This window comes from Nannospalax galili, unplaced genomic scaffold (genome assembly GCF_000622305.1).
Source record: "Nannospalax galili isolate Female #2095 unplaced genomic scaffold, S.galili_v1.0 scaffold684, whole genome shotgun sequence".
Lineage (NCBI taxonomy): Eukaryota > Metazoa > Chordata > Mammalia > Rodentia > Spalacidae > Nannospalax > Nannospalax galili.
The window spans coordinates 21,238-49,022 of record NW_008351729.1 but is presented as its reverse complement, the minus strand read 5'-3'; the positions used below and the strand labels follow the sequence as shown (position 1 = coordinate 49,022).

At 46.2% G+C, this 27,785-nt stretch overlaps 1 protein-coding gene across 3 annotated transcripts in view; it reads right to left on the bottom strand.

Moving 5' to 3' along the window:
- Positions 1-27,785, bottom strand: part of Ank3 (ankyrin 3) — a gene marked incomplete at its 5' end in the record, with an annotated part of 136,964 nt that overhangs the window by 89,358 nt on the left and 19,821 nt on the right. For 2 of the 3 annotated variants that reach the window (XM_017802098.1, XM_029553903.1), the window contains 2 exon segments: positions 12,594-12,696; positions 17,416-17,539. In XM_017802098.1, the coding sequence (XP_017657587.1) occupies positions 12,594-12,696; positions 17,416-17,539 (227 nt within the window). 3 annotated transcript variants of the gene reach the window in all.

Here is a 27,785-nt window from a genome sequence, read left to right as displayed (position 1 = left end):
AGGAGGGGGAGAGGAGGTGGGAGAGGAGGAGGGGGAGGGAGGGGAAGAAGAGAGGAGAGAGAAAGAGGAGGGAGAGGAGGTGGGAGAGGAGGGAGAGGAAGTGGGAGAGGAGGAGGGAGAGAGAGAGGAAGAAGAAGGGAGAGAAAGAGTAAGAGGAGGAAGAACAAGTGTGAGAAGGAGAGAGGAAGGAAGAGAGAGGGGGAGGGGGACAGAGAGGGAGAGGTAAAGGGAGGGTGGGAGGGAAGGAGGGAGAGGGAAGGAAAGGGGGAGGGGAGAAAGAGGGGGGGAAGGAGAAGATGGGGACGGGCTGAGGGCTCTAATGGTAGGTCACTCCCTACTTGCTCACTCTCAGCCCTCAATGTTGAATGTCACAGTTAAGATCCAGGATGGATCCACAGGTCCTTCTACCAGCTCTGCTCCTCTGGGAGCCTGCAAAAGGTGGTCCCGCAGATTAGCCAGTGCCTCTGACAGCTACCAACAGTGCCCAATAGACCGCCTAGTAACAGGTCACACGCAAAGCACCACAGGTACACAGGGCATCTAATCTGAAGAATGGTAAACAGGATTTCACGGAGAGACAGCTGGATGAGGCAGTCAATCCAAGGCTTGCCAAAGCGCGCTGTACCCTGGAAGTAGACCAGACCAGCACAAGGGGAAACCATGAGGGTGGCTCTCTCACCAATCAAAGAATAGGAGGACGGGGCTGGAGAGACGGCTCAGCAGTTAACACTGACTGTTCTTGCAGAAGACCCAGGTTTGAATCCCAGCACCTACACGGCAGCTAACAACTGTCCGTAACTCCAGTTCCAGGGATCTGACAGCCTCTTCTGTCCTCGTGGGCATTGCACGACACAGGTGCACTTACCTACATGCAGGCAATACACACATACACATTAAATTAAAAAAAAAGGAGGACAAGGCTTTCAGTCAGTGCGACCGGGGCCCTCCACAGAGTGGTGAATTGCATGTCTAAACCTCTGTTCCCGCAGTGCGGGACTCAGTAGATAATATTAACACTCGATTCTCTGTGAGCCTGGACTGACCAGTTATTAGAAAAATGCCTTGAAACTTCTACATTGCCATGCACACACACACACACACACACACACACACACACGCACACACACACACGCACCATAGACACATGGCATTTACACACACACACACGCGCACACACACACACACGCACACACACACACGCACACACACACGCGCGCACACACACGCGCACACACACACACACGCACACACACACGCACACACACACGCACACGCACACGCACACACACACACACACACGCACACACGCACACGAAATCAGGGATTATACCACAGAGGCTGCCCTAGGGGTAGCAGTCACATTTTCTATCTTATCTAGTATCTTTCCTAAGTGGTAAACTCCTAGCATACAGCAGTCCCAAGGTAGAGGAGGACAACAGGATTAGCTCCCTAAATTACTACATTACATCCTACTTAGCACCTTCATTAATCTGCTAAACTCAGAGACCCCTCCCCAGAGACCCCTCCCCAGAGACCCCTCCCCTCTAAGCTCAGAGTCCCTCCCCTCTAAAGTATAAACTTAAGGAATTTCCTTTGCTCTGTGGGTTTCTACTAGATCTCCACCATAGTCCAGCTTCCCCATCTCCAAGTGGCAGGCCATTCATTATTAAATGACTTGATGGAGCTGGACAGATGGCTCAGAGGTGAACAGCATGTACTGCTCTTCCAGAGGACCCAAGTTCAGTTCCTAGCACCCATGTCGGGTAGGTCACAACCACCTGTTAACTTTAAAATTAATATTTTTATTTTTATGTGTATGAGTGTATTGCCTGCATGTATGTGAGTGCAACCGTGTCATGCAATGCTGCAAAAGTCAGAAGACGGCGTCAGATTCCCCCGGAACTGGAGTTAAGGACTGTTCGTACTGCCATGTGGGTGCTAGGACTCGAACCTGGGTCCTCTGCAAGAACAGCCAGTGCTCTTAACTGCTGAGCCATCTCTCCAGCCCCAACTTCTTACATTTATGTAAAGTTGCATCTCTCTGTGTAAATCTCAGAGTCTGCCCACTTTTCAGACCATAGGCACAAGTCAGAGCAGTCACTGGACTGAAACACAGTGGATAAGCACAGACTTCTCTGGCTGAGGAGAGCGCTCAGTGGCAGAGGACTCCCCTTTTACGTCCAAGTCCCTGGGTTCAACCCTCAGTCCCTGTGGAAACTGCCCCTCCCACTCCAAAGTGCCTCACTAAGATCTACCACTTTGCACCACCCAGGAGCAGTCAGGACATGGGCTTCAGGCATGCAGCTGTCTCCAGCTGTCTGTGGTTTCAGTGCTCCAGCCTAAACAATATGTGACACAAAGCAATTGCACGTTCTTCCCAACCCCAGGGTTCTGTTTGTAAACTGCAGAGACCTTGTAAACTGCAGATACCTATTTCAGCTGGGTGTGGTGCTGCCTGCCTGTAACCCCAGCACTTCGAAGGCTGAGACAGAGAATCACCACCAGTCAGAGGCCAGACTGAGCTACATAGTGAGTTTGAGGCCAGCCTGGTCTATATAGAGAACCAGCCAATAAATAAATAAGGGGACTGGGACCAGGGAGGTGGCTCAGTGGGTAAAAGCATTTGCAATTTAAACCTGATGACCTGAGTTTGATCCCTGGAACCCATGTCAAAATTCAGATGCAGTCATGCACGTTTGTAATCTCAGCATCCCTGAGACAGGACAGAGAGGGGAAAGGGTTGTGCTGGATAGCTCCAGCTGTTCTTGACACTCCAGGGAAGAGGGGACCTCAACTGAGGCACTTCCTCTACCAGACTGGTGGGGGGGGTGAATGTGTCTGAGGCATTTTCTTGACTGCTGAGTGCTGGCACCAGCTCACCCACAGTGGTGCCAGCCCTGAGCAGGTGGGCCCTGATTGTATAAGAAAGCAGGCTGAGCAAGGGGCAAGGGAGTAAGCCATTAAGTAGCATTTCTCTGTGGTCCTGCCTTGGCTTCCCTTGACAATGGTCTGTAAACTGTAAGTCAAAGCAACCTTTTCCTCCCCAGTTCATCTTAGAAGTAATGGTCAGTGTTTCACCACAGCAACAGACCGCTAACTAGAACAAAGGCCCATCATCCTGGAGTTACTGAAGCCTCTTACCAGCCGAGAAGTGAGAACTTCATCCAGCACATTTGCTGTACAGGCTGCCTACACATTAATGCTCCTTTCCTGCTTAGCTACTTCCTGTTAAAGTAGCTATGGGCTCCGCTGAAGGCCTGGGGGCATGCGGCCTTGACTAGAGCCTCTCTTTTCCCTAGACATTGCCTGAGAATCTCGAAACTATTTACAAGATATCCTATCTTCCATTATCTTGGTGGGCTAGACTTCACTGTCAACTGTAACCCTGCCAGGTGTCCCTCAGGACCCACCCACTGTGGTAAAACAGTAACTTCGAATTCCATCAAAACTGTCGTAGAAACAGTGAGCTTTGACTCTCCCTTGAGGAGCCCGGTCCGCACTTGGGTGTGTCTGACTTCCTTCTTGGTATCTCTCTTTCTTACAATCCTTGTGCTTATGCCTATTTTAAAGCATATTTAATAAAAGCTGCCTCATAAACTGGCTGGTCCTGAAATTCTTTTCAGTATCAAAGCCACAAATCCTGGTTTGGTCCAAGATGAGGTCCCTAAAACTCTTGGGGAACTCCTCAAGCTGGTGAGGTGATAGTGAGGAGCTCTCTCCCTCACCTGTACCCGAAATGCTGACATTCCTACAAGGAGGTGAAAGGTGGCAGCAGGAGACTTTCCCAGAAGCCTGTGGGCCAGCTAGCCTCAAGTGTGGAGCACAGAGACACAAACAGTAAGAGGAAAGAACTGACTCCCCCAGAGTTGTTCTCTGCTCTTTATACACACTGTGGCTGCACATGAGCAAACACATCCATACACCACGTACACACACAGTGTACACATGCATCACATCCACAGTAGTAAACAGATGGCAGCATCTACTTCATAAGGAAGCTTCAAAGCATGAAAGGAGATTGGCCAGCATAAGCAGCACGTGTGGTGCTTTGAATGGGAAATGACCCCACAGGGTCAAGTATCTGAACTTTGTCCCCAGTTGGTAGCGCTGTCTGGGAGGTCATGGAGTCTTCAGGAGGGGTAACCTTGCAGGAGGAAGTATGTTTCCTATTTCCAGTTGAAGATGTGAACTCTCAGCTTCCGTCACCACCCCATGCCATGCCTCCTCACCATGATGGACTTTTATCTCTCAGAGGCTTTAAACCAAAATAAACCTTTCCATAAGTCACTTTGGGTAATAATGTTTTACCACAGTAACCAAAATCAAACTAACACAGCATGCAATCTTCTAAGAAATAGATTCTGCTGGGGATGGTGGTGCACACCTGCAATTCCAGCCCTTGAGAGGTAGAGGCAGGAGGATCAGAAGTTCAAGGACACTCTTAGCTATACAGTGAGTTTGTGGCCAGCCTGGGCCACATGAGACCCTATTTTAAAAAACAAACAAACAAACGAACCAGAAAAAAAAAAAAAAGAGTCATAAAAGTAAACTTGACTCAAACCAAGCATGACGGTGCACACCTCTAACCCAGTATACAGAAGGCAGAGGCAGGAAGAGCCGGGGTTCAAGGCCAGCCTCAGCCACCCAGTGATTTTGAGGCTAGCGTGCCACTATATGAGAACCAACGACATCAAGAACACCAACGCCCTAAATTCAAGCAACAGAGTAAAAATTAAAGCAGTTCTTTTCCTCTTTGTAAAGTATTTTTTTTTTTAAATCAACTATTGTCTTGGATTTCTTTATGCCCCTTCTTTTTCTGGTGCTGGGGATTGAACCTAGGGTCTGCACATGCTAGGGAAGTCCTTTACCATTTAGTCTCTTTTTCCTTCTTCTTTTGAGGCAGGACCTTGCTATGTAGACCAGGCTGGCCTTAAACTCATGATATTCCTGCCTGCAGTATCAGCCTCCCCAATAGTTGGGATGTCAAGTTTGTATCAGCAGGTCCAGCTAAGACATTCATTTATTTATATGTTTATTTATTTAAATTTTTTTGAGACAGGGTCTCCCTGCAGTACCAGCTGGCCTGGTACTTGTTATGTAGACCAGGTTGGCCTCTATCTCAGAGATCCACTTCTCCCCCCCTCCACCACCCAGCCTGCTGCGATTAAAGGCACTGGCTTGCTAAGACTATTTTGAGACTACAATTTTTCAAGCTAATTGGCTATTTAAAGTCAACAAAAGAAGGCTAATCAAGGTTGGCCTGAAAGCCGAGCCTGCTACCAAGTCACCAGCCAGCTCAAGATCCCAACTAATCACTCTGACTTTTGAAACTCACAACACCAACTTCTCCACCTTCAGACAAATCTGTAATCTTGTTGAGCAATCTTTGCCTGGTGTTGAATGGATCCCCAAGTATTGCTGGCCAAGCAGTTCGAGGAAGAAGGCAGTGTATTAAATGTCACCAGGCAAGGTGCTTATCTCCTGGGGACAATCTGTAGCAAATCTTTAATCTGAGGCTGGCTATGTTCTACCACCATGTCTCTTTCTGAGCCCCACTTAGAGTCACATGCTAGCGTGCTGCTGAACGTTGTGGGAGTGGGGTGTCATCGGGGTGACACAGAAGAGAGAAACTTACACAGCTAGGCTTCTGGAGGACATAGCCTTTCCTTCTAAGACAACTGACAATGTTTTGTTCCTATCTTAAGAATCAAGCCTACCATTCCTGCTGAAGGGCCTCCAATTTGCATATTCCTTGCTAAGACGTCAGTGGATAGCACACGAATCATCTTTGCCTCAAAACGGACCAAATTTCATTCATATTCAAAAGCACTGGGACTCTTAGGCTGTAAACTCAGTGAGGAGAGCACAGGTCTGAAGATGTGACCAGCGCTGGTATGTCTGTGGTAGCCCCCTCAGTGTGGCTTTAGTGTTTACAGAATTAGGTCACTATTTAAAGGACCTAATCCCTTAGGCAAAAACCATGTGGGAAAAATGTGGTCTGAAGAGAAGTCTGCCCCAGGAAAGCAGCCTGAGGAGAGGAAGGAGGACTGCGGGGTGGCTGCCCTGGTTTTTCCCTTCGTACCACTCCCAAGTGAACAGAATGGCAAGAAATGGAAGGTGTTTGTTCCACAGAACTAGCAAGAGGCCTTTGAAAAATGGGGGCAAGGAGGGGCCTCAGAAAACCAACATTTATAGCTATTCTTAAGCATCTCTCATCCCATTTTATTTTATTAAAGTTAGACATCTATATCTATTTCTAGAGAGAAAGCCTGAGGTAATAGAATCTAGCGCTTGCTTTAAGAGGCTGGAAGCGTCCCTGTGTTGCCATGGACACCTGACTGCTTACAGTAGATTCCATTCCCACTGGCAGTCAGCATATTAGTAAAGACAGAAACCCACATTCAACTGGAAAATGGGACTATTGAAATTACATTGCTGGTTTAAATGAGAATAAAGGCTGGACAGTGTGGGTACACCTGGGTGGTGCGGGCGCGGCTGCATCCAGCCACAGCTCACTTGGCTTCATGTACCACTTGTAGTAACTTTGTACTGTACCGTCTCCTTAATTATCTTAATGGAGCTTTTCTTTTTCAAAAGACTACACAGGGGCTGGAGACATGGCTCAGCGGTTAAGAGCACTGGCTGCTTTCGCAGAGGACCCGGGTTCCATTCCTAGCACCCACATTTGTTGCTAAGAATCATCCATAACTCCAGTTCTAGATTGGACGCCCTCTTCTGAACTCTGCAGGCATTACATGCACATGGTGCACTTACATACATGTAGGCAAAACATTCATACACATAAAATAAAAATAAACGAATGAATGTTTTAAAAGGCAAGCCAGTGTTGGCAAGATGGCTCAGCAGGTAAAGACATTTACCACCAATCCTGATAACCTGAACTTGATCTCTGGAACCCACACAGCAACTACTGCAAGTTGCCCTCTGACTTCCACACACACACGTGTATGCACAAACACACACATACACAAATAATAAATGTTAAAAGCAAAGAAGGCTAGAGAGAGTCTCAAGTGAGTCTTAAAAGTTGGCACAATTCCACTTTTTATGTTCAGCCATCACTTTGATTCAGGAAAAGGAACCTTCATCCTTGGAGGAGAGGAGGGTTAAATCGACAAAGAAGGGCTTGGGTGCAGGAATTTTCCAGTCACTCTGGAACGACTATGGCAGGCAAGAAGACAGAAAGCTGGCCAAAGGTCAAACATTTCCATTCCTTTGCTGAAGCCTTATCTGTTGCTGTTATAATTCGTTGGTTTTTTCAAAGCACATGAATTAAAGATTATTATAATTAGAAATAATCACTTTTAAGAATATGCCTTCAATGCCGGCATTGAGGAAACAGAGGGAGGTGGTTCTCTATGAGATCAAGGCCAGGCTGGTCTACATAGTGAGATCCAGGCCAGCTGGCACCACAGGAAGACCCTGTCTCAAGAAAAGAAAAAAGAAAAAAATATACCATGTTTAAATATAATTAAAAAACTGTGGGCCAGATAGACAAACTGTATCCATAAGAAAATTACTACCGGGTAAAAGACCTGTGGAGAATAGGCTGTGAAACCCCTGGACTCATTACTGGCTTTTCCCCACACTGGGCAATGATGATGGATATTGTTGGTGTTTAGAGGAGCCTGGAACCTGGTTGCCAGCAACTCTGCCACTTCTGAGGTGTCCCCCTGGGGCGAGCTACTGAAGTCCTGTGGCAACTAACTCTTCATCTTTTTAAGGAGACAAATGACAAATTATTTCCTGTGGTTGGTATGATATGCAAGAAAAGCAAACTGGTAAGACACTTAGAATAGTTCCAGGCACACAGGAGGAGCTCAATGAAGACCTTCACCACGTCATAGACATCCTGCCAGGTCCTCTGGACACTTAGACACCTGGTTCTCAGTACAAACGGGTGGGCTGATCTGGACCATACAGGCCTTCGAAAGCCACGTCAGACAGTGCATTCTATACGAATACTGGACGAGAGGAACCCACTGGTGACGTCACTCACCGCAGATGGCCAGGCTTCCATCTAGACTCATCCCTTCTCATCATTAACATCTACTTGGAAAAGATTTTATTATGTTTTAAGTTTGTGTGTGTGTGTGTGTGTGTGTGTGTGTGTGTGTGTGTGTGTGTGTTCAGAGGATATCTTGAGAAAGTCAGTTCTCTCCTTCCACAATGTGTGTTCCAGGGATCAAACTCAGGTTATCAGGCTTGGTGGCACTGAGCCATCTCACCAGCCGAATGAACTCGTGTTTCTTTTTTGTTTGGGGGAGGGGGTGCTGTTTGAGACAGGGCCTCATGTACCTAGGCTGGCTTAATCTTATTATGGCCAAGGATGGTCTTGATTCCCGTTCCTGCTGCCTGCACCTCCCAGGGGCTGGGATTACAGGTATGGACAACCATGTCCAGTTCTGGTACTCAGGATCAAGCACAGGGCTTCATATATGCTAGACAAGCATTCTACCAGAACCAAACTACATCCCAAGTCCTAAACACAATTGATACTCTACAACACCCTGACACACAAACTAGACCACATTACGTTAGATATGACTGATTGATACGTAGCTGTATGTGAGGTCCATGAAGAAGGCTTTGGGGCCCCCACCCCTGCCAGTACCTACATCGTTATAGGCTCAAGTCCACCATATAAGATGCCACAGTATTTTCATAAAATCTACACACACCCTTTCATGTCCTTTAAACCATCTCTAGATTACAGTGTTTTCATAAAATCTACACACGCCCTTTCATGCACTTTAAACCATCTCTAGATTACATATAATGGAACTGTTGAGGAAACATCTGCTATACGGTTTTGTTTAGGGAGTAAAAATGGAATTCTCCACATGCTCAGTGCTGGCACAATCCAACGCGGTGGGTGTGAGGAGACGGGGCAGAGACACAGCCTGTAGTCACAGATGCCATGGTCAGTATAGCCTGTTGTCAGAGATGATGTGGTCAGTACAGACACACATCTGAGTACATCACCTCTGCAGTGCTCGGAACCATACGTGCCCAGGATCCAACCACTGGGAGTCTCTCTGTGCCCACCTTGTTTTCCACAGAGCCACAGGTCATTGCCTTGCGCACGTGCAGCTGAGAGCTCTGAGTCAGCAGCATTTAGCTCTGGGTGTAATGGAAAAATCTCAGGCCAAGGTCCCGCCCAGGCCAACTGAGTCAGGACCTGAGCAACTGTGGTGTTCAAAGTCCTCCCAGAGATTCTCCAAGGCAGGCACATTTTCTACAGTGTGCTGACAGAGACATTAGTCATCTCGTTCACATTTACCCAGTCAGAAGCGCATCTCCAGGGCCGGACAGGGACAGTAGAGGAGGAGAGCGCACAGACCACCCAGATCACAGTTAGGAGCATCTGCTCCCTGTGGAGAGGGAGTGAAATGGCTCATGGACCAACCACGGTTAAGGCCTGGCAGGGGTTGAGGGCACTCACTTCTCTCACCTCCCTCTCCAGCTCTGCCATCCACACCTGCCTTTACCTGGGTCACACAGTGGGTGGTTAGTGTTAGATGTCAACTTGACAGAATCTAGAATCATCTGGGAGATGGGCCTCTGGGCATGACTGGAGGGTGGGGATGAGTATCTTGATTACATTAATTGATGTGGGAAGACTCAACTTAATTGTGGGTGGGATAATTTCCCCAACAGGAGACCCTGGACTGTATGAAATGGAAAAAGAGCCAAGTACTAGTATGAATCCACTGTGCTCTGTTCCGGACTGTGGAGGCCGCATGACCAGCTCCTTCAAAACTCCTGCTGCCTTTACCTTCCCACCATGCCAGACTTACTGTGCCTTGAGCCATGAGTTACAATAAACCCATCCTTCCTTAAGTGGCTTTTGACTGGCTAGTTCATCACAGCAACAGGAAAAGAAACAAAGACACATGGGGTCCTGCGGTCCCATGGTGTCCTGGGATTCCGGGATCTTGGGGGTGGCACCCCAGGCAGATCACCCAGCATCTCAGCTGTACTTTAACTGCAGTTAATGTGCAAACTGATGAGTCAGCAGGCCGACAGATCAGAGTCTGTGCTCTGCAAGGGTGGTGCCTGTTCTTCAGAGGAAAGTTCATACAGAGTTAATTCCTACTCATTCTCCACCTTGACCTGTAAGAGCAATTCAAACTGGAAAGTGATGCATGGCTTTAAATCTGACAAGTCGTGGATCACTGCTTCAGGAATTCTAAACATTTCAAATGTATGCTGTGCTTTCTTACAGTCATGACCCTGGTGAAACTACGTTCTGAAATTCCTACATGTGGAGTTAGAGGCACAAAAGATGGACTATTCAGTTTTGATCATTTGATGTTTGACTGAAAGAACATCTATGCCCTTCTGAAGTAAATGCATCTCATGAGTCTTGCACAGGTAACAGAATTCTTTCTGAAGGTTGCTCTTTCCAGAAACCGGCTGTTTTCCTCTCCCCCATCATAAGCCAGACACTGGGGCCTCCAGTTGACACACCTCTTTTTAGCCTGTGTGAAAGTTGAAAAAAAGCTACACAGAATACCACATGCCTAGCACCTAAATTCGACAATTAACTTTTTTCAGTGCAGTGAGTGAGGGAGATGGCTTAGTGGACAAAGCGCTTGGTGCACAACTGTGAGGACCAGTTTGGATCCCCAGCACCCATGTAAAAGTCAGGAGGCACGGTGGCCACTCTGCAGTCCCAGCACTCGGAGGCAGAGATGGGTGGTCCTTGAAACAAGCCGGAAGGGCCAGACCAGCAAGCTCTGCGTTTGGGGAGTGACCCTGCCTCAATAAACAGAGAGCAGTCAATAACGACTGGTGACAACAACACTGGGTCTTCACAGGCACACAGTGACACATGTGGACACACGTACACACACAGACACAAGAAAACATGTACTCTCTGATCCTTGCTTCATCTGTCCCTATCCCTGGAGATGAACCATGTGGAAATACATAGGTGTGTTAATTAGTTGATTCCTGAAAAACCTGAAGAAGGATTCCATCAGAACAGAGACTGTCCTGTGTAAGGTCAAGGCCAGCATCACAGCTGAGAGAGAATTATCCAGCACGTCCTCAGGCACACTTTCCATTCTTTTCACAAATCAGTTGAGTGCCCTCCATTCTGAGTGTGGCTTGGTAACAGCCACCAGGCAAGAGGCGAACCAGCAGGGCAAGGGGGCACTGTCAAGACTTGTGTGCTGCTTTAGTTCCGCTGCAGGAAGTGGTGAAAGGGATGGCTGGTGGTGCTGGTGGTAGAGAATATCTCAGTTCTAGCTCTGAAACAAGCACCCAGCCAGAAACACAGGCCATGATTACATGTAATCGGGCGTCCCTCACTTGTTTTATAGGACTATGAAGTGGCACGGACCCCCCCCCAGGGAGTTTCCTTTGGTCTGTTGTACTGTTAAGTTTGGTGGGTACTACACTCTTATCTTACCAAGGCATCTACTAGCATCTCATCCCGGTGGGAACATGAAAACAGCACGTGATCAGACAAAGCCGCACCACGCACACAAGAGCCTAGCTTTGTTTTCTGAGACAAGGCGTCTCTCGCATACCCACCTAAAATGCATGACATACTTCTGCACGATAGTCATTTCTCAAAGTTGTTTTAATGTCTGACCAGATACTAAACAACCTCCGTATTTCCCTCTGTAAGGCCTGTTTGCTAAGAATGTTCTAGATAGTGTACTGTAACATTCACTGCAGGTCATTGTGAAGTACAATGCCTACCTGTGGGTGACTTCCACATCTCCAGACAAAAGACTGATAATTCATCATTGAACTCTAGCTTGCGTGGGACTGCCACTCGTCACCTTGTGTGGTGATTCTGTGTGGGATTATTTCACCACTGATTGACATTGCTCACATGCCACAATCCATCTTTCAGTGAGTTTTATGATCCAAACAGTTTCGTCCATCAGCAGATCACTGCTGTGTACATTTGAAATCAGGCACTGTGAGTATTGAGACATTTTTCTAGCAACATCTTGAGTCCATGGACAGCAGGACTCTGATGCTGGGCCTTCTTACATCATCAACCCAATTCCTACGCCACCATAAGCACTGAAGGAAGAAACCTACACAAACACTGAATCAATCTAGCAGATAATCTGGGGGAAGAAAGAAAATATGATCACGCCTTGACAAGGCTCATCACAGGCAGCTCTGAGACACAGAATCAAAAACACAGCCAATCTAATCTGTAACTGCTCGTTATAAACCATTCTAGCCAATTCTGATGCACATATACACTTTGCTTAGCAAACATTCATGTGAATAATGGCAGTAACATTAACAGTTCTGATCAACTCTCCCTAAAGAAAACAGAGAACACATTTGACCTAGAGATGAGAAAGGGTACCTTTTCTAGGGCCTCCCGAGTTCCCCTCTGTGGGATGTGAGGGACTCGCTTGCAAAAGAGAGAGACATTCTGATTATAGAACAGTCAAGGCTTTTAGCTGGCCAGTACCCACAAATTCACAAATGCAAAACCAAACATGCAAATATATTTTTTGTTGTTCTAGGATAAAAAGCTTGATTGAACCACGTGAATGGAAGCTTAGCAACCAGAGAACAAGAGTGCGTACCTGCTCTTTGGACGGCACAAGAAGTTCCTCGATCATCATGCTGTCCCGAGCGTAGGAGCTTCTGTTCAAGGTGTAGGACCTATCCGAACTGAAGGAGCGGAGGCTGTTGTATTTACAGTTACCCATCAACAGTGGGAGGTGATGATGAGATGAATGAAAGAAAATTAATGCATGCGACTTTAAAAACAGGCAAGATGGCTAAAAATATCAACAAATCTGTTTTTCATTTTTTAAGACATCATCAAAAGTAAAATCCTTGACATCCAAGGACACACTTTATACATACTAACTCTCATGATTGAGATTTTTAAATGAGGCCAATTTGGAATCGATGTGTGAGTTGAAATGCATGGGGACAGTGGATGTTCCACTGTAAGGCTTAGTCAACACGACGTGGGGAGGAATCTCTGCCTGACAATTGGTTCTTTCAAGGAGGCCCCAGTGTGAGGAGCTGCCTCTCTTTCAGGTCCACCTTCACCTGCCTTGCACAACCCAATGGAACTGTGTCCGGCATGACATGTTGGTCAAGTCTTTGCAAACCATCTGTGGGTTTAGCATGTGGACAGCTCTAGTGTGTAGTTGACACTCAAGGAAAATTTCAAGAAGGAAGAAATGAGCCTATTCGCGAGTCCCCTGTCATCTTCCTGGCCTTGAGAAGACGTTCAAAGGCCCTGTGCTCTCTTCTGGCTTCCTGCAGACACCCTGGTTGCACTGGCTCTACGTGTTTCATCCTTACTTTAGTCACTGTTTCCCTTCTTAGACTCTCTCAGCTCCTCCACACACAGCCCTGAACTCAGCAGGGTGCACTGCCCACAGATGTACTGACTTTTAGTCCAAAACCAGTAGATTAAGGGACTTATTAACATTGTAACTATCCATGTAAGTCATGCAAAGGTTACAATTCATCTGAGTCTTGGATTAACGACTTTGCAGTCCTCTGGGAATGAGGAGGATGGTGGCTGTGAGGATCTGCTCTGGAACCCCCACCCCAACCTCAGCTGGCAGGCTGTCAGAAAAGAACACGCTCTCATCTCTTTGCGATGAGGCTTCCCATCTTGTCCTTGAAACACAGCTACAGAATATGAAACGGCTCAAGGGCAGCCTAGACTTGACTCCCAGCAACGAAATATCCCCAATTAGCATTAGAACACAGCCCTTTGATTTTGGGGTCCTTTTTGGTATAGGAATGAGGACTACGGGCAATCAATATTCTTTTCACTGCCCACTTAACTGATAAGCCAGACCTAACCGGCTTGTGTCTTCACCAGTTGGACCAATCAGACCTCGGCATTGGCTTTGCCTTGTGTCTGTGAATGGGAAGACAGCACAGACGTGAACAAGGAAGGATGGCTCTCTCTGCACAGGACCATCTCTCTGCCTCACCGAGCACTGTCTTAAACATTACTCGAAATGGATGCAGCCTCCTTTATGATCTTATACACATTATTCCGAGTACCTTCGTGGAAGTGTAGGGGCATTCCTTTAGGACTGCAGCTCAAAAGTAACCACATTTCTATGGTCATTGTCAAACATGCTCAGCAAATATTTGTTGACTCTGAGAAGCACTGTCCAGGTATGGAGGGGCTTCCCCAGCAGGAGGCCAGGCATATGGTCCCAGCTCCCTCTTTCCTCTTCTTTCAGTCACTCTGTGCGATTCTTTTCTACCTTCTTTCTATTCAATCAGTGAACACGTCCCTCAAGCAGGAAGTCTAAGTCAACCCTGTCCCGTCCTGTCCGACGCTGGTGATGGGCTGGAGTTGGACTGTACAGTATCAGTGGCCAGAGGTCCATGTGGCTTCTGAGCACTTGGACTGTGGATCTCACAGCTCAAGAATCGCTTTAAAGTACACCAGATTTTAACTAATTTGGATATAAAGATCCACAGTGATGGGTGGCCAACCTAACTGTCGGTGTCCTTTCTGAACACGTGTAACCCCAATCTATTCTGCTCCACTGATGGGATTCCAGGGGTACCGGGAGCCCCACTTCCTGCCTCTCTGAACCACACTTTTTCCCCTTCATATTGGGATTGGCACCTTCGACACATTAACAGTAGACACTAGTTTTATTGCTTAAGTGGGCAAACATTTCAAAGTTTTTAAAAGAGGTTACATATTCATTTTAATGTCAGTTTTTTATTTTATGTATTATTTCGATTTTACGTGTATGAGTGTACTGCCTGCGCGTATGTAAGTGCGCCCATGTTGTGCAATGCCTGCAGAGGTTAGAACAGAGTGTTGAATTCCCCTGGAACTGGAGTTATAGACAGTTGTTAGCTGCCATGTGGGTGCTGGGAAATCAAACCCAGGTCCTCTGCAAGAGCAGCCAGTGCTCTTATCTACTGAGCCATCTCTCTCTCCAGCCTCTTAATTTCAGGTTTTAAACATAGCTAAGATTTGTTGATACTGTCAACATCCTCTCCTTCTTATTTGTGAGTGACAACAGCAGAACAGAGCTGAGACTTGGGAGCTAGGCACAGCAGGGCTCACGTTGTGAACCCTGAAGGTACCCGAGGCTCCCCTTCCTGATCATTCCGAACCAAATTCCACCAGGCAGATAGACCCACGAACTTTACCAAGCTTCACTCTGACTCCTTAACTCATCAGAAGCCTGTCGAGAACTGGAAGTGCTGATTATTTACCTAGGGAGTCTGGAAAGTATTAAGTTGTTTTAAAACTGAGGTCAGCTAAATTATTTGTAGCCATCAGTGTAACCTAAGTGTTAAATGCAGGATGTGTTAGAAAAACATGCCTCAGAATTCTAAACTATACTAGCGCATCTAGAACAACTGAAATAAAGAGCAACCAGCAAACAAACAAGACTTTGTCTTTCAATCCAACAAAATCTTTTCAATTCCATCATGCATTGTACAGAATGTGTTAAGGGAGAGGAACTCCTTAGGGAGTAGGTCACTTCTAGATAGGGACATTTCACAGATTTATTTTCACTTTCACAATCACAACTGATTTCCTAGAGCTGAGCAGGAAAAAAAAAAATTAAAAAGCACAGCACAGCACAGCACGATGCCAAAGAAAATAAATAAAAACGAAAACAGGAGCCAGGGATGGGCAGAGAAACACCACAAAAGCGATGTGTCTTCTTACCTTATCTTGGGACTATTTTAAACGTATTTTAGAAAAAAGGAGAACCAGGAGAAACAGAATGCAAAATATCAGACAGGGGAGAAGAAAGAAAAAAAACATGTTATGGTTGAATGAATCACACGCTGAATGTGACCCTTTCATGTGCCACACTCACAATAACTGACATGATAATATTCTAACGATGTGCCTTACAGTCTGTGAAAGATATTTGCCTCTGAGCATACATGAGTTGCCAACATGAGAGAGATGACTTACATATAATAGCAACAAATAATGGTGCATTCAAAATTAGAAATGAGAAAGCTGTAAAATTATCTAACAATCTAAAAGAGGCAATACTCAGGTTTAACATGTCACTAGATACCAGCTTCTAGAATTTTCTACAAATGACAGATGTGCAGAATTGTAAGGGAAAGAAGGCAGCTAACTGTGGGATTACAAAAGCTACAGAATTCTAAACAAGATGATCTTAAGATCCTAGAAGTATCCATATGATTTCAATTATAATTTGCTATTATTTGTGATTACCTGAAATGGTTCACATTTTTAAAGTTTTTTTTCCCCTCTCTCTTCTTGTGATACCTGCTCCAATCATATTTGAAGGCCTTTTAGGAAGTGTACTTATAAAGAAAAAGTTCTAGTAGGCTATTGAGATTCAGAATTCTATTTTTAAAAGACAAACTGAAAGAAAAGTCAACATAGTATCTAAGCTGGTACCACAAACCACACTGGGAACAGACCCCTGGGTTTACCTTGTGGTAAGTGCCATTTACTACTAGACAATGAAACTTTTTTTTACAACAGATCCTTAAACTATAGGAAAATGTCCTAGGGGCTCTGGCTTAGGAGGTTTAATTATTAGCTTTAAAATAACTTGACTGTCAGCAAACACACCAGGAAAAAAGAAGTCAGCAGAGACACAGAGGGTCCTGTTTCCTTCACACAGCCTAAGAAACTTGTGAGTCGAGTTCTCCATACACAAACGTTCAACAGTAAGGTTTGAATTTACCACCGGTCCCACCTGCGACTTTTGATAAGTGCCTGGTACACTACTACCAGGCCCTTTGCCAACAAACTAATTAAACAACTTCATGAGAGACAGTGTGTGCATGGTAGATAGTTTTGTTTTGTTTTTTTTGTTTTGTTGTCTTTTTTGAGATAGGGTCTCTCTGCAGCGCAGGTGTCCTGGAACTCACTATGTAGACCAGGCCGGCCTCGAACTCACAAAGATCCACCTGCCTCTGCCTCCCACGTGCTGGGATTAAAGGCGTGCGCCACCACGCCTGGTGGTAGTTTTAATAGAGTATTTTTCTAAAGGATGTGGTCTTTCAAGTATCGACTATAAATTAATTCTTTCAATAGCAGAGAAAGAACAGAAAATAATCCACACACATTCCTTACTTATTGGCAATTAGAATTTTCTTCCAGTGTGGAGCAAACTTTAATTTTGAAAAGTGGGACACAGACTGGTTGTCCCCAGTGAGCTCATGGTACTGTGCTTGTGTGGGTGAAAGAGCAAATAATTAACATGTTCTATCACGTGAAACTAAGGACTGAAAAACCTCAAGAGAAAATAGCAGAGCATGTATGTTTAAGTCAAGAACATTCCATGAAATTCACATTGCTTTCAAAGAGCACATTCTAGACTCATGCAAAAGATGGAAATGATGTTGGCTCATGAGCGGTCACGGCTGTAAGTGACCTCTGAAAGCAAATACCTGGCAGAGCGGGCACCAAGACTGAAGCCCACGTAGCCCTCCGCAGGCAGCGAATCATCGCCCAGTTCCTTAAGGTCCTGTGGCCCCAGATACTTGTCAGTGTCCCCTGTGATGGCATCTTCACCTGCAGATGGAGAACACATGTCACAGTCAGAAGCTCTCCCTCTCGGATGCCCAGCAGTCACGGAGAAAACCACTGCTCCTCAGCCAACTACATGATAACGGTCCCCTGTGCCCTGGGCAGCTCTGTGACTGCCACACAGAAGGAAAAAGTTTTGGAAGAGCTTAGTACATCATTTCAGGGGCAAGCTGAAGTATCACACGGGGCGCTAGTGTGGAGGACCCGTGTGGAAACCTGACCTCTGCCCCCCGCCTGGTACAGTGGGTGAGTTCTTCCTACTGCATCCATGATGAGGGCAGTTTGTTTGAATGGACACAGACTGCAAAAAAGACCTGTCTTCATGACTGTTCTTAGCCGGGCGGGGTGGCGCATGCCTTTAATCCCAGCACTCCAGAGGCAGAGGCAGACAGATCTCTGAGTTCAAGGCCAGCCTGGTGTACATAGTGAGTTCTGGGACAGCTGGGGCTACAGGGAGACCCTGTCTCAAAAAGACCAAAAAAAGTTTATTTATTTAATTAAACCTTTATTTGTTTCTTTATCTATTTGTGTGTGCGCATACTACAGTGCACATGGAGCTCAGAGGATAACCTGTGGAGATTCAACCTCTCCTTCCACTAGGCGGGTTCCAGAGATCAAACTCAGGTCTTGAGACTTGGAAAGGGCTTTACCATCAGAGCCATCTCATATGCCTGAAAAGAGACTTTTTTTTTTCCCCCAAACCCGTTTCCTCGCAAGATTTCAGTATGTGTCTTATCTACTGATAGTAGCAAGTTATTGATAGTTCTAACTGCTCACAGGGGAGATCCTGAAACACATTAATTCTGAGCTGTTCCCAAACCAATCAGATTAACAAGTCAGCCCAGCTGTTCACCCTTCCTGAAGTCTACTTGCAAAACGCCTGTGTCTTCATCAGAGATGAGATGGGGGCTCCAGCCTTTGGAAAGGGGCGCCACAGGACCCTTCTTTAGCTGTCCACACAAAGAGTTAAACCGTGTAAACTACTTTTACTAGCTGCATACGCCTAACATGACCTCACACGGAAAACCACATTCTAAGAGCAACGGGACAGGTTTTTCAAATGTCTTTTGCCCTCTGGGATGTTTCCCGTCCTTCCCAAAGCCTAGCACTGGCGGTGGAAAGTTCCTTCCACAGAGTCAAACTGTTTCTTCTCAAAGTTACTTTTATTCCCTTTCTGGACACAGACTGGCGAGCTGAAAGAGATTTTTAAATGTGTATTATGTCAGGTTCTCTCAGAGGAAAGAGACTGACCCGTCGGCCGCTGTAGTCTCCCTTTCCTCCATCCGGCTCCACTTAGAGTTTCCATTCATTTAAACGCATGAAACCACAGGAGCTCAACTTTAAAGCAACCAATCAAGTCTAAAAATACACTGCTCACTACTGTTTCTGCAAACGTAAAAACGAAACAGAACTACTTTGCACAGCTACCAGGTACAATAAGATTATTATTCTAAGTATTTACAGCTGGCCTATTTGCAGATTTACTCCATGGTAAACAAAACCAGCACACGCCAAGGACGAGTTAAAGATCTTACTTTGTCGTAAAGCCATCTCCACCACGCGGGCCTGAGAACTTTCCTGAGGCTTCCAAGAATTCCTGAAGCAGGGATTTAGAGGAACCGTCCACACCAGCCCCAGCAAACCCCTCCCCGGGTCGACCGCTCTCCTCTTCACCAGGGCCACAGGGTTCGCCTCAGCATCTGCGCCTCCTCATGAGGAACTTCACATCTTTCCTCACGCTTTAGACTTCGAAGATTTTCAAAAATTTCAGACCAAAGCATTAGAAAAATGTTATCTGGCAACACTTAATTGAGACGGATGGAATGTCCTTTTGATCACTCCGCAGACATCCTTTGAACTAAGTGTCTTCTGATTGGGTTAGGGACTGCTCTGGCAAGCCCGCAGCAGGACCCAGGGCCACATAAATGCAAGCCCAGGAGTTATTTGTATGTAAATATGAGGACAGCCTGGGTGTAGACTTTCAGTAATTTGATACCAGCGCTGGCCCCATTGGGTAACTGAGACCCTCACAAGTGGAGAGAGCTAGGGCCCAGTGCATAATCGGGAGGCAACTCCTCAAATATGAATGAAGAAACAGCTCAGCCAGGTAGAGGAAAAACAAACACTGTTAGGGAACAAAGAATTGGCCAGGCTGGGAGTGGCTGGGAGCCGAGGCAAACTTTCAACTTTGCTCTCAGCTGGGAACACCAGGAGCCTCGTTATTTATGGTCCCTGTCAGGTGGAAGAAGGGGAGGAGAGAGAGGGCGGGCCTGTCCTTGGGTGGAGGTTGGGAAACCGGGGCCAGGGAGCAGCTGGGACATGAGATTGGGAACACACACACCACGGAGACACAGATCAACACACACATACCACGGAGACACAGATCAACAGACCAAAACACACACACACACACACACACACACACACACACACACACAGAGGGAGGGGAGAGAGAGACAGAGAAAGAGACTGAGGGAGGGAGGGAGAGGGAGAGAGGGGGGAGGGGGAGAGAGAGAGGGGAGAGAGAGAGACACGGAGTGAGGGAAAGCAACAGGCATTCTGCTCAATTTGGGGCTTTGGGTGGGAGTTTCTCCGCTCTCAAATATGTTCACTCCTGAGGGGTCCCAGGAAAGTATGACAAGCCCAGGGGGTGTGGCAGTGCCTGGAGGGGTAGAGGCAGGGCCCAGGAGGTGCCACTGACATTTTACTGTTCCAAGTTCTCCCTTCTGTAACTAAGCCCCACACTTCTACAACTTGCTCTCACGTCAGCAGTGGGAGTAGCAAGCCTCTGCACTCCACTGGGGTACACCCCAGGGGCCAGTCCTTTGTATCCCCATAGCTGGATAATTAGGCTGAGAAGTAAGGGCATGTGAAACTGAAGGCAGCCGGCTACCACATCCTTTTAGTTGATGTTTGTGGTTTACATTTATTCTTTGAGAACTTCATAATGTATGCAGTGTGGTATGATGATATCCACACCACCATTTCCCTCATATCCCCCAGCACAACCCTCCCTCTCCCTACCCTCCCTCTCCCCGCCTCATTCCCTCTTCTGTTTAACAGAGGCCAGTTAGTGCTGTCCATACGTCTGCGCATGGGTGTCAAGCCCCACCCCAAGAGAAAAGTGACTTTCCTCCCCCAGCAGCCATCAACTACCAATAGTTTCTCATTTAGGGATGACGCCTTGTGAGTCCCTCCCATTCCGGGTTTGGCCTCTTGGTGTGGTACAATCATCAGTGAGGGAGGTGGGAACAAATCTGTTCTCCCTGATTAGTGCGGGAGGGATGAATGAATGACTCATCTAATGTTGCGATGGTCTGTTACGTGGTGTTTTAATCAGCTCAGTCTCACTGTTACCGACTGTGTAACCATAGAAGTAAAAGCCATTTATAGTGTCCACATTCTGAGAACTGTTCCCAATTAGGAAGATTCCCCAGCCCCAGGAGGAATGGGAAAAGAAGTCAGTGTTCAGGCAGGGAAAGCCAAATGCTAATGTGCTTTTTCACAATCTGTTTGGCAAAGCCTTTTACTCAAACTTTCCAATGAGTACTTGGGATGCAGGGCGCCCTCCCTGAAGGGTTTGGCCAGCCTCAACTGTGGTCACCTATCCACAACTCTGGCCACCTACCCATACCATCCTGACCACCTGTCAGAGTTATTTCAGTCCGTAGAGTTCCTTAACCTCCCAGACTCTGAACCTATGCAGGGTGTACTTTCTTCCCCACCGACTAATCTTTCCCTCTTTGTCTCTTAGAAGCTCTCCCACCTTCCATCGACCATCTCAGATGGACGTTCCTCCTGTGACAGCCCTAGGCAGGTGTATTACCACTAAAGCCTCTCTCATGGCCTGGTGGGATCTTTTGGACTAACCGCTGTCTTTTTCCTGGGCCATGCATATTGAAGTGCCCGTAAAGAGTTTTTGGAATTAAATAATAAATTAAATAAAGAGGCTAGTTGCTTTACTTGTTTTTGAAATCTGCATGCTACAGTGATACCGTATTTCTCCAGGATTAAGCTTGATGACAGGCATATAGTAAAGTTTCAAAGAAATCAGGTTTCTATTTTCTATTTTTTAAAAAAGATGTATTTAATTTTATGTGTCTGAGTGTTTTTCCTACATATATGTAAGTTCATGGTTGTGCAATGCCTGAGGAGACCAGAAGAGGGCATCAGATCCCCTGGAACTAGAGTTAAGGACATTTGTTAGCTGCCATATAGGTGCTGGGAACCAAACCTGGGTCCTCTGCAAGAGCAGCCAGTGCTCTTAATCACTGAGCCATCTCTCCAGCCCCAAGTTTCTTAGATTTCAGAATAGTCACCATGAAACCAAAGAAGCTGTGTGGGAAGGGAGGGAGGGAGGGAGCTGTGGATATATCTGGTCAAAGATGAAGTAAGGGGCTAGGAAGATGACTCAGCAGTTAAGAGTGCTCACTGCTCTTGCAAATGACCCGGGTTTAGTTCCCAGCACCCACACGGGCAGTGCACAACCACCTGTAACTTCAGATTCAGGCGATCTTATGCCTCTGACCTCCTTGGGCACCTACATGCACATGCGCACACGCACACATTCATATACATAATTAAAAATAAAAATAAGTAGTTTGTTTTCAAAAAGATTCATTAAAATTCACTGACCTGGATGACAGTAAGCATGTCCTTACCATTTTAACACAGTATGAAGATATTTGGCTCAGTGGTTAACTTGCAGAGGACCTGGGTTAATTCCCAGTACCCACGTGGCAGCTAAATTCACTGCCTTTTTCTGACCTCCGAGGGCATTGCACAACATGGGTGCACTTACACACACGCAAATAATACACTCATATACATAAAACAAAAAGGAAAGAAAAGAAGAAATCTGGCAAGGGTTATCAGAGGGGAGCAGACAGGAGGGGGTCTAAACATGATCAAAGTATATTGTTTTAAAATTTGCAAAAATTCAATAAAATATTGTGAAAAATATGGAATCTGGTGGTACATGCCTTTAATGTCAGCACTAGGAAGAAAGGGGGAACTCTGTGAGTTCCGGGCCAGTCTAGTCTACATAGTGTGTTCCAGGTCAGTGGGTCTATGTAGGGAGGTCTTGTCTCAAAAACAAAGCCCTAACAACAACAAAAATAATCAAAGCAAGACTATTATTTAATTCAGTTTTCACAGTAAGTTCAAAGTCAAGCACTACCATGTATAGACCGAGCAACCTTCAAAATGCCATTTAACTGCTCCGAGTCACAGTTTGAACCTTTGGGAAACTGGGATGATAAACGTGGGTCCCTCTGAGAGCCCCTGACGCCTTCCTGGGACACCAGCTTGAAAGAACAGGCAGGCTGAGGCCTTGATCAGCTGGTTCTTGTGTGACATGTCCTTCTCTTCCCAGATGTCTTTGCCCATGGGTTCATCTTTACCCATTTGAACTGCTACTATTTCCTCTGGTAAAGGCAAAATCCAGCCACTAACACCTAAAACAGGACCTGGCTCAGCACAGGTATTCAACAAGTATCTCTGCATTGGATGAATAAAGGACTGAAATACAGAATTAATCCATTCTCCTTTCAATGAAAAACATTCCATAATTATCACACAGTACAGCCCACTGCCTATCAAATTTAGAATTAAATGAGATAAACTGTATTAAAGGACAGAATTGACTCTAATCCCCTATATAATAATAAAAAAAATGTGTTAGTGGCAGCTGCCTACCAACAGGTCAAATATTTATAAATCAACCAAGATAATTCTGTTAATGGATGATACTCCTTCGGTATCAGAAATATTTAATATATTATATATTTATAATATTTATATATTATATTAATATTATATTTTATAGAAACTAAGTATTTCGGACATTGAGGGAGTGTTGTACATACATACAAAGCATCAAGGACTGTATATTTTCACTCCATGGGAAGCACATAAGCATATTTATGGTTCCATACTTGTTTGATAACTGTCCTTCCACTGTTAATAGGGTTGACTCCCTATTGGTGAGGAGGGCATTAGTCCCTCAAGATGCCCTCCCTCCCTACACTGCCACTGAACTTTGCCGCTCTCATTCCAATGTGTGGTGCCCTTACTTGAATGCGGGTTGGATAGAACTGTGACCAATAAAATTGAGGGAAGGTGATTTTCCAAGGCCTCTAAGCTTGAGATTAAGAAACCTGCAGGTTCTTTGCGAGCCTCTTGGAAATGCTCATCTGTTCCTGGCTGGTCTAATGTGAGAAATGTAATTAACATGGAAACAGTATGTTGTAAAGAAGCTTGAGGTAGTCACCTGTAGAGACAGTGATGGGGGGGGAAGAGAGAGAGAGGAGGAGGGGGAGGAGAATGAGGAGAGGGATCAAGAGGAGGGAAAGAGGGAGCGGGAGAGACAGAGAGGAAGAATGAGAGAGAGGAGAGGGAGACAGAGAGAGGGGACGGGGCGGGGGTGGAGGGGAAGGAAGGCAGAGAGGGAGTGTGTGTGTCCAGTCTCCAGACATCTTAGCCGAGATTGCCAGAGTTCGATGACGGCACCTTGTATACCTGGTCGTATGATTCCCATTTCAACTGCTTTCTGAAGCCATCTCATGAAAGATCCCAAAGGTCCCATGAGTGCAGTCAGGCCACAGGACCATGGGAGATGAAGTATTAAGCCACTGAGTTCAGAGATAGCTTGTTACTCTATAATCAGTAGCCAACAGGAAAAGGAGAAATGACTGGGACCAGAGGTCAGTGAGAGGTCACATGCTGGTTGTTTAACCTGCCTCTGATGGGTTCCTAAGCTCTGCAGCTCTGCAGTGTGTTATATGATTCGTGGAGGCACGGGCCAGCAGCCAGTACAGGGCCGACTCCGTCACTACTGACTTGATGCCTTTCCCTGCTTTGCTAAGCGTTGACGTTCTGTTAATACACTGCTGTCAACAATCTATGGGAATCCAGGGTACATTCTAAACACAACATGAAGCTCCTCAAGTCGACCACAATCTCCCAACCTCCTGTCATGGAATAAAGATGCCACTGGAGGCATTTTACTCCAACCTCCCAGCCAGTCCCTCTTCCTCAGCTACACCATGTCTGGGCAAAGAGAAGGAATCCCTGTGCTACACTGGACCACACATCTGTAAGCTCTGTCTACCCGGAAAACAATACAAAATAGAGTCAGGAATAGGGAGACAAAGAAAGAGAGAATACACTGAGATATTCATCAGGGCTGCGGTGGTCCAAACAGGTACGCCTGGTCTCCTCGGGTTTCAGGTCAGTGGTCCAGTCTGCGATGCAACATACTCAACTGCCTTACAATCCCCCCCACGCCCTTTAGCGCTTTCTCGACTGGAGGAAAGGAAACAGTTTTTGACCTAATGTGGGAAGTTTCCTGCCCTGGTGTTCTCTTCTCTCTCTCTCGTCTCTTCCCCTTTTCTCCTCTCCCCCTTCCCCTCCCCTCTATATGTAACTTTCTTGTAATATTTTCCCATCTGAATCTCATCACCTTGAAATACTTGTGTTGCTTCTCTAGGAACTGAAAGTTATTTTTCTATCTGGTAGGAGACCTGTGTCACGGAGAAAGTTTCTTAAAATAACGATACCAAAATATAACTAGAAATTTTGCTCAGAAGGGCTTCATTCTTGTGAAATGCAGAGTCTCCCCAAGATAATGGGTTTCATAACATTTAAAAGGTAAAGCAGGGCAAAACCCCCTCTCCCAAAAAGAAAAGCCCCAGACTTCCAAATACCACGACGGAAGCCGGAGGACGGAGATCCCGAGGAGGAGTGCTGTCTCCGTGCTCCAGCAATGGGTTAGGACTTGGCTTCTTAGAACTCAGCAACAACTGCACACACAAGCACTTGATGATCAATCTTAGACAGGTCTGGCGACTGTTAGGCTTGAAAATGTGATTTTTAGAGAAAATGTGATTTTTAGAAAAAATGAAAATGACTGAGTAGAAGAATCCTTCAGCCATTTTTGGTCTATACCACAGGACAGAAGAGTAATCACCACAATCAACACCTCTATTTATTGAGCATTTACTGTGTTCTGGGCACTGCACTTGAGGCTTTGAATCTTAACTCATTCCACCTGCTCTCTCTGTTTCAGGATCAGGAAAACCCAGTTTGCAGTGATGGAATAAGCAACCCAAGGTTATTAACATATGGGGAGGTGGGATTCAAAGTCTGTTGATTTGACTATAGAGACCTAGTTCTAACTACTTCAGCATGATGGATATAGGAAACTTAGAATACCAGTGGAGAACTACGGGACAGCGGTCATCAAAAGGTAAGCACCATGCAGGCAGGAGGTATCTGGCCTGTCCCCTATCCAGTCCCCAGAACAGTGCCTGGCACAGAGTGGGTGCTCAATAAATGTTCACAGTGATGGACAGATCACTGAAAGCCTGTGAAGAAGGAGCAGGAAGACACTTACTCACTGTGAACTCTTGGACCTTGGGAATTGTGAACCATGTGCATTTATCACCTATTCAAAAAATGAATAAAATTAACAAAATGAAAGGAAACACAACACAGGGAATGCAGGTCAATCGCAGAGCCGTGTGCTCCATCCATCAGAAATGCTACGGGTAGGCCTTGCGGGGACAAGTGCACCAGCAGGTGCCGGGTGAACACGGAAGCAACGCAAGCCTGTGACTCTCCACCTCACCTGCCTCTGTAAGAGATGGAACAGTAAACAAGAAAATAACACAGGCCGAAAGAGCCACACGTGGCCCAGATGCACTTTTGAAACCTGCAGCGTACGTCAAAAGGACCTGAAAGTTTGCATGGTAACAAATTCCCAAGTGAATCTGCTGTAGCTGGTCCAGGGAACACATTTGAGAACCAGTAATCTGAAGGACTTTAGAAGTAAGTGATGCCATATGGCCTGTGCAGAGTTAAGTCTCTGTTTCCCAAATGGGAATTCTAAAATCATACCAACACCAGCTTCAGGAACGGCATTCACTCAAGTGAATTCTGAATTGAACTGAATTCACTCAACTGCATTCACTCAAGTGTTTCTCAAGTTTCAAGAGATACACAGGCCTTCATGCTGAAGGCCTTGTTAGGGTGCAGAGTTCTGCCACATACAAAGCCTGTTGGTGCAGCCCACACCGAATATCCAGGCCGTGGAGCTAACGATGGTCTAGGAGGCACTCAGCCTCCAATAAAGAGTTCCAGGATGCGGATCATGATACATATTGCTCCCTCTGCTGTTGGTGCTGTCCACGTGGTAACAGGAGCACCTTGTAATGCATATCTCATTTGATCCCATTCCCTTTCCCCCGACAGGTAAAATATAATCAGATAAGTTAACTTTCTAAAACTATCATGCCACGTCAGAGGAAGAGTCTGGGTGGGAACTTACACAGACAGATGGCTGAACCTGACCCTTCACCCCCATACCACAGTAGGAAGAAGAATTACAGGCAGAGTCCCACAGGAACTCAGAAGGCATTACAATTACATTTGACCCAGTATATTGCCAGGGCTGAATGCAGGTTGGGTGAATAAAGGTGGTGGTGAGTGCTAACAGGGTGGTTGGTGATCATTCCAGGCCAGAGGGCCTAGTACAGAAGGGCGAGAGTGGGCATGTCCTGAGAACAGCGAGCTGCAAGTCGGAAGGACGCCACAGGCAATCGAGCTGGAAAGAGCTGGTTGAACCACAGTTTGGAGTCCTTGGATTTGGGGTTTAGAGTAACAATTGCCAACAGGCAACACACATGTACAGGTGGGCTGGAATGGCAGCCAGTGTTTGAATACCCTTTCTGTCTGCACAATGACTCGGTGATGTTACTAAGCCCTCAGAAATAGGATCTGTCCAAGGGTGGGATGGGTCAGTGCGCAAAGGCACTTGCTGCTGAGCTAGAACACCTGAGTTCAATTTCTGAGACGACACCACATGGAAGACAGAGAGAAGCGATTTCTACAAGTTGTTCCCTGTGTTCCACATTCACTCACACACACCCGCAAAATAAATAAAATAAAATACAATAAGAGATAAAGCCTCCCATGTGCTGTCTGCTGAAGGTTCAAACCTGGGACATAAAACTACAGGTTATTTTTGAGCAGATTTTTCTATCAAATTGAAACCTTCACAGAAAGCTTTAAGATCTCACTTAACCTTCAGATAATACAGTGCAGCCTGGGGCTCAGAACGTTGTTCAGTTGGTAGGATGCTTTCTTAGCATCCATCAAGCTCCGGGCTCCACCCCCACCTCTCTGAACTGCATAAACTGGGTGTGTTGGTGCAAGGCTATAATTCCAGCAT